This window comes from Photinus pyralis, unplaced genomic scaffold (assembly GCF_008802855.1).
Source record: "Photinus pyralis isolate 1611_PpyrPB1 unplaced genomic scaffold, Ppyr1.3 Ppyr1.4_LG2, whole genome shotgun sequence".
In the NCBI taxonomy this organism is placed as follows: Eukaryota; Metazoa; Arthropoda; class Insecta; order Coleoptera; family Lampyridae; genus Photinus; species Photinus pyralis.
Genome location: NW_022170403.1, coordinates 7,539,804 through 7,558,231, shown reverse-complemented (window position 1 = coordinate 7,558,231; position 18,428 = coordinate 7,539,804). Strand labels below are relative to the sequence as shown.

Below are 18,428 nucleotides of genomic sequence, written 5' to 3'. Positions count from 1 at the left end.
ATTAATAAAAAACTATCTGTCCTGTTGATGTCAGGCCGTAATTATACCTACATAACCAACGTTCTCTGTTTTTAGAATTTTATTTATTTATTGTCCCTCTCTTGTTCTGGGCCCTCAACAGGCTTGTGCCCAATTACAGAGCGTATAATGGTTTTTATTGTTCGTGCATAAGGTCTAAAGTTGTTCTATACTACTCCTGTATATTTACCTTACGAATTAGGAAAACTGCAGGAAAACATATACATAATTCAGAGTAGCTGGCAGTAAACTCAAAACCACGGTGAATAATATATTATTCACCATGCTCGAAACTGATCTAAGGAAATTCCCATCTCTGAGACACATGAAAAATTCTTACTTCAGTGTAAAGTCAAACACAAAGGCACAGTCCCATCAATTTCTTTCTTCTCTGTTTTTTTTCCATGGTAATTATATTCAAGATTATACTTCAGACTCTATCTAGAAATTTAACGAAGTTTAAATCAACATTGGTAAATCTGTTTTGTTTTACATTTTAGTACGCCACGAATGAGGAATGTAATGTAAGAGCAGCTAAGGATTGCTTCAAAGCCGAACTTTGCCTCAAGTTTCTACAAACTAAAATGTACCGCTTTTTTTGAGTCAAGAAAGTGAAACTTAAAAAAGAGAGCACCTTTACATACATTAAGTTTCCTTTTGTCATGAAACAGGCACCCAGTTTGTTCCCAAACTTGAAATTTGGATGAAGCAGCATCCCAAAAACATAAATCTGGTGAGAAAAAAATCCGCAATTTGGTTACATAGAAACCGCCATTTCACTATATGGTGCAATACACTTATTCAATATCCCTAAAATATGACCTTATCGGTACATACACTTACAAGTGCCACTTAGAAAATTATTAATTATCATCTTCCTACACTTAATTTCAGCATTGTTGAGTTTCATAGAAAAACATAAATTTTCTATATTTTTATTTAAGCACCATAACAAAAAAAAAACTATTTTAATGAGCAATGTTGTTAATTGAAACAAAAATAAGTACAAATTATTGCAATTTTTTTAACATTATGCCTACAGCTTTGGCCCAGTAAGAATGCTAAAGTAGGTAATGTATTAGTAATTTATAAATAGATATATCAAAATTTGAATATAAAAGTATAAAATAATACAAATGGATATATAAAAGTAAGTTTATGCGTTACTTAAGCACTTTTTTCTTGATCGATCACCTCTTTAGTTGGTAGTGGATTCTTTTCGCAGGTTTCGGCGTGCCTTAGTTTGCTAGTATCAAAATTTTCAATTCCAGAAAACAACTCTTGTTTGCCTTTTTCTTGTTGAATAACTGAAATAAGTACATTAAGCAGAAATTAGAATATTGCGAGTTCCACAGCTTACAAGATACAAAAACCATTAGATCAATTCAAACACCTTTCAAATAAGCGTTAAACGTTATTCTAACTTAACCTACCTTCAGGATCTGGTAAAACATTTTTTTCTGTTGTCGTTGCGTGTTTCATAGAAGTCTTATCAAAATGTTCTACTCCGTCTAGAAGATTTTGGTGGACTTTCTCTTGTTGGACGACTGGTTATGGCAAAAGCAAAACACATGCAAAAATTATAGTAATTACATAAAATCATACAAAGCGCAGATAATAAAGTATAGCAAAAAAAAAAGTGGAACAAACCTTCTTTATCAGGTAAAACATTTTTCTCGTGTGTTTCTGTATGTTTAAGTTTACTTTGATCAAAATGTTCAATGCCGTTTATAAATTCCTTTTCAGTTTTTTCCGCTGCTACATCTACACAAATGGAAGCATTACTAGCTAATGATTTTTACAACAATTTATATTGCTCTTAACCTGCTACTGTTAGTGATATTTAAAAAAAAGGAGACCAGATGAATGTGATCAGATCAATTAAACAGAGTGACATACTACCCAGTCATGTCCTTACATGGAAGTGGAATGAACAACTGCTTGTTGTCTTAAAAAGGAATCCGAACGTTGATCACATGCAAAGACCTACTTTTGAAAAACAAAATAACTGTCTGTGTCTACTGCTTGTTTAAATACTAATACCTCAAATCTACAACAATAAAATGGGCACTTTAGACTTAACCACTGAAATGCAAGAAAATCATGCAAAAAACAAAGCGCATTTAGAATAAGTAGGTATATTTAGGGACCCATATGGAGACTTACCTTCAGCTGATGGTAACACAATTTTTTCATGAGTTTCTGCATTTTTTAAACTACTAGCTTTGAAGGATTCCAATTCTCCTTTTAAATCGCCTGTAACACGTGGAAGGTCCTTAAGAGCTGGTGGTGGCATTGGGCAGGAAGACATCTGCAGACAATACAAGTTCTTAAAATCACAAGCATTGCAAAAAGTTACAATTTGGTTTGCCAACAATAAACCGATGTAATATTATCCACAATAAAGAAATCTTGCCGCAACTGCTCTTGAAACCGGGACTGAGTTCTCTGATAGTACACGATTTGAAGATTCAATATAATGTGTAAGTATTGTATACATGAGGGTGCGTTTATGTTGGATCTGCAAACGGAGAGCAGAGCATATATATTTTCAATGTGGGTGTTACTGTAGGCGCAACGAACTGTTAGCAAAGATATACTACTAGACTAAAGAAAGAGTAGTATCATTACATAATCAATGGTAGTATTTTCAAACTGTTGTTGGTGTACCTGGTAATTTGTTAGGTACGGGTGCACTTTATGATTGTTGCGCATTATTGTCATGATCTCCCAATCTTTAGTATAAGCACAAAGTGAATCCAACGTATGGTCAATGGCTCAGTGCATCACCCTTCCTTCCATCTTATGGAGTCCATAAAGCCGCGTTGACACGATACAAGTACGCTGGCGCCAGTAAACTATGGCCTAGTAAACTAGCCACTAATGAATGTAAACACACCACTGTTACTATCCTTATGCCAGTAGTAGTCTCCATCTTTTTTTATACAAAACTAGCTCCCCGACCCGGCTTCGCACGGGTGTTTATAATTTTCGTATTCGTAGTTACATGTTGGAATAGATGTGTATGATGTTGGTTACAGAAAACATATACCTTAAAATTTGGATTGAAACCCCTTTCCCGAATTATATTTGCACCAAAAAATGATGTCATTTGGAATACACATCAGTTATAATGTTGAATATTCTGCAACAAATGCTTCGATAGAGGGTTTTGTCCTGAAAGAAGTAATGAATTCAGTGGTTCAGGTCGCGTTGTAGGTTGCGGTCATTTGACCTTTCTACTGGCACAATATAATCCTGCTGGTTCTAGTCGAAACCTGAAAGCGGAAGGAATTCTGTGGAGTATAGGACTCGATCATGAACTTTTTGAAGACACTCGGGTTTACTTTAGAACCTAGAACTGCCGTTTTCTTGTTCCCAAAAAATACTTTCTCATTGCCTCTTTTTGAGCACCGTTGGAAGATTCTTAATACAACGTTTTGTTTCGGAGAAATTATCACAAACTATACTTTTTTATATGGCCAATGGAAAAAGTACACACTGTATTTAGTAGCACTTTTTATTACGAATACAACTATGTACGTCACACAAATAAAAAGTTGTAAATTGTTGGTGTCAACTGGATGGTGCACCCGGGCACAACGTCTTAATCGTGCAAGCATATGTATCGAACATTTTCCAGGAATTTGTCCGATAGGTATGCTCGCAAGTTGTGCGCGGGTGCTATCTTGTAGAGTGGAAAAAGTGGTAATGAGAAAGTGTCTTTCTTGTTGTATCTATTCAAATAACACAAGCAAAAAATAAACATAAAATCGGCAAGTTTCTGTTTTTCTGTTATATTTTCGGAAGTAATCGGAATTTTTTTGTTTTCTCTAAAGCACGATAATAATGGTTTCATTGCGCATCTTTTCTCTAATTTGACCATCATCGTATCTTGTATGGTTTCAATCTTCATGATAGACATCCTTATCTTGGACACTCTTTCCCAGTGAGAGAAAGCCCGTACCAATGAGTACCTCGTCGTACCTAACAAAACTTTGAAACTGGCATTAAATTTGGTGTTATTCCAAGTGGCTATGTATCAAATTTCATTTAAATGCCTTCTTAAATAAGAAAGTTTGCAATTCGGTCTGTAAATGGTCGAGATGCGCAAAGGGCACTGTGAATGCTGATCGATTAGGCTCAACTTTTGGAATTGCGTATGATATGGCTAAAGCTATGCCCATATTGAATTTCATGCAATTCGGTTCATAACTAACAGATCAATCAATAGGGCCTACTTTATTTTTTGGTCTACATTGCCAATTCACGAACTTCGATCTACAAATTTGATAAAGAATCCACCTGCATAATTTCATCGTAATCGGTCCATTCGTTTATTCCGTGCTAACGGACGAACGGACAGACACCGCAAAATTATAAACTCGCTAGGAGCTCGTTAATAAATGGAATGTGAAGCAAAACTCTGGACAAGGGTGCAAAATTACGGAAATCAAGAAACACAAAGCGCGAGGAATATATTCTTATGGCATCAAAGTAACTTGCGGAGGGGAAGAGGGTTCAAACTAACGCTCGAACACGTCGATTGGTATTTTTAACTGGGCATTTTCTTCAATAAAACTTTCTCTACAGGGTGTCATATAACAGTAGTGACATGCAGAGTTGGACTGGGTCACCTGGGTCACTAAATTAAACTGGGTCGCTGGGTCACGTCATACTCTTTTCAGTTAGACCCAGTTTGACCCAGTGACCCAGTTTGACCCAGCGACCCAATTTCACCCGGGGACCCAATTCGACCCAGTCACCTAGTTTGATCGAATAACGCAGTTAAGTCAGTGCCCTCGGTTCAAGTGTACAGATTATGCAATAAATGAAATGCGGGTTTGTTGAAAATAATACTCGATTGCTTGACAACGCCATTTCTGTGATGTTTGCTTTAATACTGCCGTAAAAAACTTTCCATGTCCCGAATTGTATTAGAATAATGTTATTTCTTTGCTTCAGGGCTTACCAGTTTGCTTACAGGTGTTCATTCACATTTAATTTTTTTCTACTTGTTAGCTTAATCCAAATAAATCTTTTCTCTAAATACTTTCATTGACTACTTGACTACAAACTATAAACAAATGCCATTGATTTTTTTAGGTATTAGTTGTCTTGAATGAAATTGGGCTACGTGCTTTTTGCCGAATATTATTGAGGAAGTTTTTTTTAAATTAAAAGTTACTTGAAATTGTTTTGGATGATACCTAACAATAATTTAATTACTGGGCCACCGGGTCAAGACGGGTCACTGAGTAAAGCTGGGTCAAGATGGGTCACTGGGTCAAGCTGGGTCACCGGGTCAGTAAACTAACTGGGTCACCGGGTCACTCTATGCTTGACCCAGTCCAACTCTGGTGACATGCAGTATCGAATTTATTATTTTAAATACAACACCCTGTATATGAATTAATTTTTCGATTCGCCAAACCGTTCAAATAATTCCTTTTGTACTTCACGAGCCGTCACTAGCATTACCACCTAATAGGTGATAATGTCACTAGTCATTCCAGTTTTACAACGACGCGTTTACAAAAATAATAGGTATACAGGGTGGTGACTTGCGTAACGCATCATAAGGATTTCAATGTAAAATTCATAACATGCGATTATTGGCTCCCCAAATTATTTTAGAGCAAATTAAGGTTTTTTGTAGAAAAAAATTTTTTACATCAATCAACCGTATTAGTTTTCAATTTTTTGCATAATAAAGACGGAAAATTGGAAAAATAAAACCCCCATCTTTTTCAATATTTTATGATGCCATGGAATTTTATAATACAAAAACTACGCCAATATCCGTCATGCCATGGAATGTCTGCTATAAAACAAATCAAATTCTATCTATAACTCTCGCCAGGAAAGATTGCCGGTCACAGCACACCTTGTGTTGATCTGCAATCTATGTTTTTCTTAAGATACGAGCGACTTCCGGAATAGGATCGTGTCAATGTTGAACGAAAAGTCTTTTTGTTCAACATTGACATGATATTATCCCGGAAGTCGCTCACATCTTTAGAAAAACATAGATTGTAGACCAGGATCAAGTGTTCTGTGATCGGCAATCTTTCCTGGCGAGAGGTTTATATATTATATACCGCGGGACTGAAGTAGTACTTTTAATCCCGAAGGTAAAGTATAATTTACCTGAGGGATTAAGACTACTGCTTCAGTCGCAAGGTACATACGGTACTTTTCGTACTTCCGAAACTGAAACACATAATATGTAGGGAGTTAGAGAACGCCTTCTTTCAAAAAATCGCTGCTTAACATTTTACCATAGGAACGTTGCGTTGGTACGACAAACCCTATGCTATGGTAACAAAAATAATTTGCAAATTGTCATTGCTAGTGTCATAAGTTTGGTCGTAGGTGACAAAGGTGTATACTTGATTGATAAAAGAGCAGCCAAAGTAGGTAAAGAATTGATACCACCGAAATCCAAAAAACTATATGAGCAGCAGTACGATGCGTTTAAGAAGTGGTTCCGCATAAAAAATTAGGAACAACCTAATGAAAATGCCTTATTAGTAATTTAATCTTTCCGGGATTTTCGTTCAATTTTAATCCCGGAGGGACAAAAAGTGACACTTCAGTCCTTGTCATAGTGGAGTGAAGTTGTCACTTTAGTCTCGGAAGTACGAAAAATCCATTTCGAACTGCTGCTAATTGATAACTGGATATCTTTTTGTTTTAGAAAATTCCATATGGCATCGCAGATTATTGAAAAAGATGCGCGGGTTTTATTTTTCCAATTTTCCGTCTTTATATGAAAAAAATTGAAAACTAATACGGTTGATTGGCGTAAAAAAGTGTTTTCTACAAAAATCTTTAATACATTTTTGCTCTAAAATAATTTGGGGAGCCAATAATCGCATGTTATGAATTTTACATTGAAATCCCTATGATGCGTTACGCAAGTCACCACCCTGTATAATATAATAGGTACATGTTCTATTGCAATTCCCAATAAAAATTGTAAGTGGTTGACTGGTTATCACATCTTTCTTCAAACACAACAGTTGTTCGTTCGTGTTGTGGCATGTGAACTGTATCAATAAAAAATCGACTAAAAAATAGTTATTAGTTTTACAATTAGTTGAAAATTGGTATGAGGTAGTGTTAAACAAACACTCAAAATTATCTGCACCAAATCGGATATTACAAATAATTTAATCGCAGAGGTTTTCCGGCTCCGATACAATTCGGTTACTGGGGAAAAATGCTCAACATAAATTACCTACCTACTACCTATAGGTACCTGTTTTTAATTACACGATAGGGAATCGCGTTTAATAGAGCAGGTACACAATTATATGTATGTAACTGTAATAAATATTCCATTTTTTATGCCCACATATTCGCATTTTACTAGGCAACAAAACTGTGTGGGTTGCGATAGCCAAATTATGACACATTTGATTTGAAAACCTACACTTGAAACAATGTACAATAAGACCTTCAACAAAATTGGGCGCCCTGTTATTAATGGTAGGAGGAATTTTTTTACTCTCATACGCTTTCAAGACTTTCGACATTTTCTGAAAATTAAAGAATCTTTTATACAGGGTCCTGTAACAGTGCGTCTGTCTTTCCGAGCTCATGCCTGGTAAAAAGGAAAAAAACCCTTTGTGCAAATGCCAACTATAGATGGTTGTGCGTGTACATTATTTTTGAACGTACAGGGTGTCCCATTTTTACGGTGTAAGTAAATAACTGATTTCTTAAATAGAACAACCTGTATATTTTTAGTTGTTTCGATAGCATTTGTTAACGTCTACATTGAGCCCATCCCAGTTTTTGATTTTTTGTCAATGTTGCCATCTTATCAAGTTTAATTATAATTCCATACAAGCAAGCCTCACTTTTATGAATCGTAGCGATCTTGTTTCTTGAAGTTTGAATTTGAGCAATAGTGTTAATCCGAGTAAAAGATAATAATGAAAACGGGTGTTCACAATAAATTCACAATGAAATGATAAAATTTCGGAATTTCAAAGTGCTAAACTATTTTTTTTTCAAATTGAACTATTACTATTTTATTTATTAGGGGCGCACAAGCATTACCTAAATCCGGCACTGCATATCATTTATAAATAGGGCCAAAACTCGAGTTTAAAGAAACCGAGAAAGAATCTAAAAGTGTGCAATCAATTTTTTTTAATGCAAAATACCTACATTAAATAGTAAAGCCACATTCAAACAGCTGTGCCTGGAAATAGAATAATTTGCATACTTTCATTATGCATCTGGTGAATATAGTCTGCTATGTTGTATTTTAGAAACAAAGAATATGCTATTTATAGAAACGGAGATCAACCCCAAGTTCTAAGAATATACGGCATCCATACGAAAACTATTTTAAATATAATCCGCTCGCCGCACCCCAAATTAGAGCAGGGGTTGATCAAATATTTAATGTTTATCGTGTTCAAAATTATAGTTGCGGCTAGTATCCTATAAATTTAAATGTGCGAGTCTTGACTTCCGTTGTAGTCAATTTGTATGGCAAGTCATCGCATAAAAAATGAATTGAACGATGTATATTAATATTCATTTTAGACAGCTTCATGTTGAATACAGAAAATGCAGGCGCAAAATGTTTAGTAATGGCAAGGGGAATCCGAGTTCAGAAGGAGTATAGGCGTCTAACAGAAAGCTTAAACGAATTTGTATATGTTCATTTATTAACAATAATGAATAAATTATATTATGTTATCAAAAATCTCTAAACCTTCCCCATATAGTTTTTTAAAAATAACAGCGACTATAGTTTCGATTTAAATCTAAAACTTTGTTCATTTTTAGGTTAACCCAAATTTCAACTTTAATGTAAAAATTCAACCCCCCCCCGGTTGGTTGTCTTAACAAGGCTTGATAATTAATTCGTCTTGAAACTTAGGACAACCTTTCCGTTTTAACCACCCTTCAGGTTTTTCACTTGGCTTCGGCCAGTTTATAATTAAAAAAACAACATGTTCGTCTTATCCGTCTTCAACGTTTGTAATTTACCGTTTTCCTGTTAACTTTCACAGTAAGTACTAGCTCTTAATGTTTTCAAATTTGCTATATTGTGATACACTTCTAGTCGCCTGATGATGGCAGTACGCCGAAACTATAGTCGCTGTTATTTTTAAAAACTTCAACGAATAAAACTATATGGGGAAGGTTTAGAGATTTTTGATAACATAATATATTTCAACCCCCATTTCGAGGAACGATGGATCCAACTCAAAAAAAAAAAAAAAAAAAAAAAAAAAAAAAAATGAATAATTTTTAGCGCATTTCCACAAAAATAAAAAAAAATGTGCGCTATTGTGGCCACTTTGTCCGTCCGGCCATCCGTTGGGACGCTACTAGTTCTTTAAGAGCTATTGTTCTACCTTTTTCGCCAAGGAAGGAATTTGTATCGCCTACACAAAAAGTTATTGTAAAAAACCAAAAAACCATTTTTTACATGTTCCATAATTTTACACTTTTGCCGTTTATTAACGATCCTAGAGATTGTTTATAATTTTATATTGCTGTCTGCCGTCTGTCTGTTGGTCTGTCCGTCTGTTCCTGTGTCTGTCTGCCCATCTATCTATACGTGTGAACAATTTGTTTAGAAATGTCCGATTGCTTTGACATATCCGCGCATATCCGTTAGTTATGAACCGAATTACATGAAATTCAATATGGGCTAAGTAAGCCATATAATAAGCAGTGCCAAAAGGTGAGTCGAATAGATTCAGAATTCATAGCGTCCTTTTCGCATCTCGACCATTTATAAACCGAATTGCAAACTTTTTTATTTATAAAAGTATTTAAAAGCAATTTGATTTGGAATGAAAGAAAATCTAACGCCAGTTTCAAAATGTGGTTTTGCGCATGCGCAGTGCCAACTTTATTTATGGAAACATTTAAATGAAATTGGATACATAGCCACTTGGAAAATGTAACGTTCGTTTCAACATTTAGGTTTGCGCATGCGCAGTGCCAATTTTCTTATTTATGAAAGCATTGAAATGAAATTCTTATAAACTGAAATTGAAGTAGCACGTCAAAAATGGATTGCACCTATGCAACGCTATCTTTCATATTTGTGGGGGGATTTTTACGATTTTATTATTTTATTTTGCCTTTATTTTTGAGTGAGCGGGGTTTCAACCAAGGCTGCTCTACCAACCCAACCCATTATACATTTACAAATATCTATGCCCGAAGCCGGATTCGAACCAGGGACCCTTAGCACCACAGTTCAGCTGGGTCGGCTTTAACAGAAGTTGAATCTTAAAAATGGGAAATGAATGCAAGTGGAAATGCGCTTTATGTAAATCGTTTACGATTACTTTTTTAACTTGTTATATTTGCGTCTGCAACTAATCTGAGTACTGTAAAAAGATATGATATGATGATATGATTGCCAGTAATTCCTAAACTCAATTAATCTTAATTATTATGATACATCAATACCTACATGATATCAACCAAAAACTGTGTAACATATTATGGTCGATACATTGACCTCGGTATAATCACTGCTTTTAAAAATACTGGCCCCGAACAAGTTCCATCCAAATAGAAAACTGTCTTTTGAAATAATCGCTCATAAGGACAATACATTTTTTTGCGCGAAAATCCGAAGGCCCAAACTCTCGCGCGAGAATCTTGGTGAATTTTCCGGGGGCAAATATCCTAGGAACGAATCTTCTACGGGAAAATTTTCCGAAAGCCAAATCTTCCTGGTGGCGAATATTCCGGGAGCGAATTTACCGCGTGAAGAGTTTTCCGGTTCAAATTTACGACACTTCTACGACGCATACACTTCAAAATCACCCACTTCCCCTTGCACGTAGTTACAATACGAATTAAGACACATGACATGACACATATTTCCTATATAAATATAAATCAAAACTCCAAGGTGTTCCCTCCCCAAGAGTCTCTAAATTTGCTTCATTTGATCTTAACACATACATTAACATAGGTCTTTCCCGTTTTGTAAACATTTTCCAATATTCCCACCCCAAGATGACGCGCCTATAAACGGGCGTGCGAAAAATATTCTTATTTCGATTTAGTACCTAAGAACTTTTGAAAATGAAAATAAGGAAACAATTTCAGATATTTTAAACCATGGAACAAATCTGTTTAAAAAAATGGTTTCACTTTAATATTCAATTGACGCATTTTGTTGTAGGGCTGCACCGAGGGCTGCACCAAACTCAAGATTACACACATGAGAGCTCGTGAGAGATTCTGAGGGAAACTGTGCATTTTTTTAAAGACAGTGAGAGTGGACCTTACCCAACTTTATGAAACTCTAACCATTTTTAGTGCCCGACTCAGCTTTACAGTTATATTTTATTTGGTAAATTTTCAAAAATAGTGTGAATTCATTCTTCTCATGTTGAAAAACACCCAGATTATCAAATTTCGTTGAGATAAACATTTCTTTCATATAGCCCTGTGGCGGGATGGACGGACCATCATGAACTGCAAAAAAATAAGACGCAGTCTTATGATGCATAAAAAAACCGTGAGTATTTCTATAGATCAAAATATTTTGCTAATTTACCTAGATAATTGGATTCAATTTCGAAGATATACACGCACATTATTCTCATTTTAATGACTCTTGTCAGTTTAGCATTCTATATTAATAATTTACAAGCAAACATTTATGTAAATTTCAAGTCATCTAGTTTTAAGGGCGTAGTAGGTACCTACTATCAAAATAGAAAACTTGATTAAAAATGTGGAAATTAATAACGACAAACACATTTAGCTCTAATGCTAAATTCCTGATAAATATAACCAAATTCTCATGCTCGTTATCCTCGTCGTTATCTCTTATCGTGCAAATTACCTACTAGTACCATAGTGATTATTAAGTATTTATTAATAAGCGATAAATAAAATACAATAACCCGGTATAGGTGTCACCCATCACGTATTGATTGATAACCTAACCTAAAGAAAACTCGTATAACGAACTATTTATGTGTACCTACAGAGGGAAATAAGTTACGGCATAAATGCGATATGTTTGCCTTTACTACAAGATTCTTTATTTAAAATTTCGATACATAAGAAATTTGACATTGCGCACGTCTAATTTTTACAGTGTGCGATATGCTTACTGTCTTTACTGGGAGGAACTGTGATTAAAATTTCAAATAAATATCCCCATAAATAAGTAAGTTGACATAATGCGTACGTTCGATTTTATACGACATACCATATCATATGCTTGTCTTTACTAGAAGCATCTGTGGTTAAATTTTGAAAAAAATATCTATAAATAAGAAAGTTGACATTGCGCAGACTGCGCATGCGCACCTTAACCGTCAAGATTTTTCTAGGTTGAGGTCCCTGAGCTATTAGCTATCGCATGCAAAAAGAACGAACAAAATATCTTGAAAACTGTAGCGGATGGACGGACGGAGAAAGTGGCCCATCATAATATGAGTTGGGAAATGCGTTAAAAAGATAGGCAAATCTAGTAACGTATTGCTTTTTATTTCATTACTCTTTCGGCATACTGTTAAACGTCGAGGATAGAACGAACAACGAACTGAATTCCTAGTTTTAATTACAATCCGTATGTTTGAAACATGAAATTGGTTTAAAAAATGCTATCTAATTAGGTAATGTTCGACTGTAATATTTGCCGTGTCGGTGATTTCCAACGAAATAGAACGGTAGTAATTATTGCATAAAATCGCCTCGGTGCAGTTTAGTTAAGTTAGACGCATCGATGCAATTACAACTTAATTAAATGAATCCACACTTGTCGTAGATTCTTTCCATAAAGTTAAAATTAACAACAAGAAGTAAATATGCACGTTATCTATAGAAAATCGAGTCCACAGTTAGATCACAACAAGTTAAAAAGTAATCGTAAACGATTAACATAAAGCGCATTTATTTCCACTTGCATTCATTTCCCATTTGTAAGATGCAACTTCTGTTAAAATCGTAAAAATCCGGCCACAAATATGAAAGATAGCGTTGCACATGTGCAATACATTTTTGACGTGCTACTTCAATTTCAGTGTATAAGAAGGATTTCATTTCAATGCTTTTCTAAATCAGAAAGTTGGAACTGCGCATGCGCAAACCTAAATTTTGAAACTAATGTTTGATTTTCCTTTGTTCCAAGCGCCTACTTAAATGCTTCCAAAAAGTTGCACTGCGCATGCGCAAAATAAAATTTTGAAACGGGCGCTAGATTTTCCCTCGGATTTTCCTTTATTCCAAGTGCCTATGTATCAAATTTCATTTAAATACTTTCATAAATAAAAAAGTTTGCAATTCGGTTTATAAATGGTCGAGATGCGAAAAGGGCACTGTGAATTTTGAATCGATTCGACTCAACCTTTGGCATTGCGTATTATATGGCTAAAGTTATGCCCATATTGAATTTCATTCAATTCAGTTCATAACTAACGGAGATGTCAAAGCGATCGGACATTTCTAAACAAAGTTATCGGTCACACACAGATAGAGGGACAGACAGACAAAGGAACAGACGAACAGACCAACAGACAGACAGCAATACAAAATTATAAACGATCTCTAGAATCGTTAATAAACGGCAAAAGCGTAAAATTATGGAACATGTAAAAAACGGTTTTTTAGCAATAAACGCAGAAAAAATTCCTTCCTTGGTGCAAGCATCGACACCATAACGAACCAAATAGCGAAAAAAGTATAACAATAGCTCTTAAGATAAAGAACTATAGTAGCCTACCAACAAACGAGCGGACGGACAAGAGGCCACAATAGCCCATTTTTTTTATTTTTGTGGAAATTTATTTATTACGTATCGAAGAAATGCACTCAGGATTTCCTCCGCTGGAATTGTACACAATTCACAAATATAGTCATATACATACTAGGACACTAGGTCATAGGTCCCAACATGCATGAACATAATATAAAGTATGCCGAAAAAACTTGGGGGTAAAGAAGACCCAATTGTTTTGTTCCAAATTAACCGAAGGTTATAAAAGTTTCGTTTGGTCCCCTCAAAATTTACGATTCTTCATTTTTTTTTAACAGCCAACACTTAACTGGATAAATTACAAAAGCGCTATTTTCTGGGAATTCGGCCGATTATATCGCATTAATTACTAACGGCTGTGCGTAGAGCAACTTCTACATCTGTCACTAGCATTTCAAATATTTTTGTAAGAACCACAATAAAAATATCTTCTTACATATTTAGTTTATTTCCCTTGAATTTTTTTTAGATTAAAAAAATGTGGCCATAAGTGTATGTTAATTTTTTTGAAAACGACAACAGTACAATAAAACCATGTTTCTCTTGCTCTATAACGCATTGCATTCTTTCTTATCGGCCTGTTGACTTTATCAAATAATAGTGTTTCAGTACTTCTTTCGAATAGCTCAGTAGATCGATTCTCAAATCGTATCATTACATATAATTAATTAAATTCACTTTACTTTTCGCGTAAATGAGTCACGACTACAAGGTTGACTGGGTCTCACAATACCATCGACTTGAATTTAAAAATTGACTGCTGTAGTAGGTACTTACATCGCAACTAACACCTGTGTGGCTATAGTATATGTAGTATAATCAAATTTCTATTACCATTGGGGCATGTGCTTATAAATTGCAATCTTGATCGTATATACTGAATTCTTGCTAATTAACTGCCATGAACCGTAACGCAACACAACATGTGTTCTAATACCGGAACCAAATTTTTGAATTCTACATGAAGATTGTATGGCTGCACACATTACTAAAAGTAATAAATTTAACATCACATATTATATTAAGATGAGCAAATGAATTATTTCTATTGCCCTAAACCATGTCATCTTCCCCTTCTCTCAGGTGATATAATTGGAATAAGGTTCGCATCGAAAGTAATTAGTAATTAAGAACGATTACAATTAAAAACAGTTATAATTGCGGCCTAACCACTATTTTTAGAATTAGTGCTGTATGGTCTACGTGGTATTTTTCAAGTTCAAGGTTTATTTACGAATCGAAAGAATGTTTAGAGCTCTCCTGCGGCATTGATTAATTATTTAAAAATCTCGTACTGTTTTAATTATTGCTTTAACACAATTACACGCTACAAATAACAACACAAAATTTAATTGCTTAAAACTTATTAGTTGAGGGGGCATTTAACTTTATCCATCGTCCTACACGAGTGAAGGTTGAATAACATCTCTACTTTACATAAAATGGCCATTAAGACGCACTCAAGCAAACAGTGGGCCTTATTTAGAAAATTATACTCCATTGGATCAATTTTGTCGCACCCCCAAAACTTGAAGAAAAAGACACGTCTGTGTAAAAATAGATTGTTACTCATGAAAGGATGAAAGGTTGCGGTTGCACTTTACTTTTACGAATACACAAATTTATAAGTAGCTTCATAATGCATGAATAAATAATTTTTCATTAACAATAAAGATCAATTTTACATGTAAAGTGCTTCATTCTTCATCTTTCTATTATAAGTGATAATTGCACCTGTTCTGTTTGTATTGAAAATTTGAAAGGCGGTTTATTTGTCGTAATTTTACAACAAATGAGGAAAGTACAAAAGAAGTTTCTGTCTCTCATATCATTATCAACAATAATGTGATAGTGAAGAACATTGTGATATGGAATAGGAAATGTGGAACCGCACCCTATTCCCCGTTACGTGTCAACGATGAAACCGACTTGAATCAAGTATTAAAAAAAATTTAATTAAAAGTAATCTTACCTTTTGTTCGGTAAAGTATGTTCACAAGTCTAAGGAAAAGAAGTTGGTGGATTACTAGCGTACGTGCTAAGGGAAATCACGAACTATGCTAGATTGCTAATACAAGCAGAAATACCGTTGCAGTCTGTCGGCGTTTTCAAAATGGGTGTTGGTTGCTAGCCAACCAATCATTAAAGGGGGAGAAACAGAATCGCGCGCATCACATGTAAACTTTTGTGGAATACAAAGTACCCAAGTAAGATAGGGTTTCAATTCAAATTGGATAGTATGAATCATAGTAAAGTTGGATGAAATATATGAATCATCGATAGGAAGTTACCATTTCTCCTATCCCATTGTTATTAAATCACTTTATCGGTGCGATTAACGGTAACATTTTCGGGTTGTTGTCTTGCTCATTTCGCTTTCACTTACCTATCTTTTTAATATTTCACAATATATGAAAGCTTTCCTGGAACTTGGAAAATTTCTCCGATAGGTACCTATTCTCAGTCTCACACGATTAGGGCGTTGTGCGCGGCTAGGTACCAGAGGCGTGTAACTTCATTTTAAAGGCCCGTCCTCAAAAATATTTGGGGGCCCTTTCCCTTACGCTTAATATAACCGCTTGGATTTCTAATGAAAACCACCTTAAAAATATATAAATGAAAGTTCACTAGAAATACACTCCAGAAGATTCGGATTCTTTAATAAAGATATCACCCTCATATCGATCTTCCGATCTGAACTTATTTCTTCGCTGTTCAACGTTCGTTTTTTGCTTTTCTCTTGGAGGTTCCACTATGGTATTTTCGTCCATTCTGAGATGTCTGCTTTCAAAATTTCAAACGACAAGTACAGGTGGCGTATCTACAGACACCGCTGGAGATACATTTAAACTCATTTAGTTATTAAGTTTGATTAGCAATTTCTATTCTTTGTGTATGAATCCGCCTTTTTTGAATGACGGTAACTGTTTCGTCCATGCAGAGGTAAATGCTAGAGTGTTAAAAGTACTTAGTCGCATTCATCTCGAAATACAAATTCAGTTTAAGGTTACCGTATTCAGGACCTTCAGATATCTTCTGGACTGCAGAAGGTCCCGCTAATTAGTGTTTCATGAAGGTACTTTATGTAAGAGACTTCGGAATTTTATGTTTCACAAATGGGAAACGGGTGGAGTTGCTTTTAAATCTCTTTGAGCTGGCTACTTTTGAGCATATCAAATTTCGAATTAAATTAAGGTCAGGTTTAAATGATATGATATGATGATTTAAATTCAATAGTTACTTCCTCGGATTGTTAATTTTGTATGTTGTAGATATTGGTCCGGATTTTTCACCTATAGGTACCTATTTACCGCCTGTGAACAATGTTATCTGTTCCTTTAGTAACGCAAACTATGTAAATAATTAACACAAACGTAACATTGAAGGAGTTCGGGAAATTTTCAATTTTTTTCAGTATTTTTTATATAAAAATTACATTTTTTGTACATTTTTGCCGGGGCCCCTTTTAAGTCGGGGCCCGTCCTCATTGCGTACCTTTGAGACATTGTAGTTACGCCACTGCTAGGTACACCATCCTGTTGAAACCAACAGTTTCCAACCTTTGTTTTTTTGCGTGCTGTACATCGTTGCATTCGTAATAAAAAATTATCAAAGTGTGTGAGATTGAAGGGGCTTCAGCGCATTTTTGTGTCGCGACGCAGATCAGTGGGTAGGTATATTCTATTTGCCAGTTTTGACTCACTTTCCGACGTCCCGTTCATTCGCATTTTGGTGGATTTCGCTAAAAGTTCCCCACAAAATAGTACTCATTTTTTGGGGCACTTATGGATTCTGTTGGCGATTTGGTAAAGAGAGGCGCGCTATAAGAAACTGTTGGGCGCCCAAAGTAGTCGACTATACCTCTCGAGGACGCGGGCCTTGTAAAAGTGGTTAATTTTGTCCCTAGGAAAAAACAAAATTCCGTCACGCAGGAGTTGTGCGCGTTGGCGTTTGCCACGTTTCCCACGACACCAGTTTGAAAACAATCAGGCCCAAACTGTAGAAATAACTGAAAATTCATCACGTTAATATAATACGCTCGGGGATGGCGCCCAGATGACGTCGACCCCAACATCATGTGGCCCCGTCCTTACAGATGTTAATTACACGGCCTCGGTAGGTATATGTACGTTGCCTTTTACAAATAAATTTGCAACAATTCGCAAAAAAAGGGATATACTGTGGTCTGGGTACATCACAATATATCCATTCGTGATGTCAAAACAAAAGCTATTTCGGTTAAAAAAAATGCGCTTTATCTGCACAAGAGTTGTGCACAATTTATACCTACTTGTTTTTAATTCTTAAAAAATGCGCTAAAAATTATCAAAGTCTTCGTGTGGGATCGAAGGCACTTCAGCGCATTTTTGTGTGGCAGATCAGTGTGCTATTAGCCAGTGTTGTTTCCACCATCAATAAGATCTTGTCGGGGGCTACCATACTCCCTTTGTGGGCACCCACTTTCGATGTCCCGTTCACCCGCAATTGAGTTTGAAGTTTTGACTCCACCATCAGTAAGATCTCATCGGGGGTTACCATATTCTCTTTGTCGGTACACAGTTCCGACGTCCCGTTCACTCGCAATTCGCATTTTGGTGGATTTCGCTAAAAACCCGGCACAAAACAGTAGTCAATT

The 18,428-nt window shown here is 35.4% G+C and overlaps 1 protein-coding gene across 1 annotated transcript; it reads right to left on the bottom strand.

Annotated features, from left to right (window-relative positions):
* Nucleotides 1–939: 939 nt before the first annotated feature.
* On the bottom strand, nt 940–15,922 carry LOC116164378 (thymosin beta). The gene is made up of 5 exons (XM_031478547.1): nt 15,765–15,922; nt 2,185–2,329; nt 1,669–1,782; nt 1,452–1,565; nt 940–1,325 (listed from the first exon to the last, which is right to left on the bottom strand). The coding sequence occupies exons 2-5, from the start codon at nt 2,327–2,329 to the stop codon at nt 1,186–1,188; spliced, it is 513 nt and encodes a 170-aa protein (XP_031334407.1). The 5' UTR covers nt 15,765–15,922; the 3' UTR covers nt 940–1,185.
* Nucleotides 15,923–18,428: the final 2,506 nt, after the last annotated feature.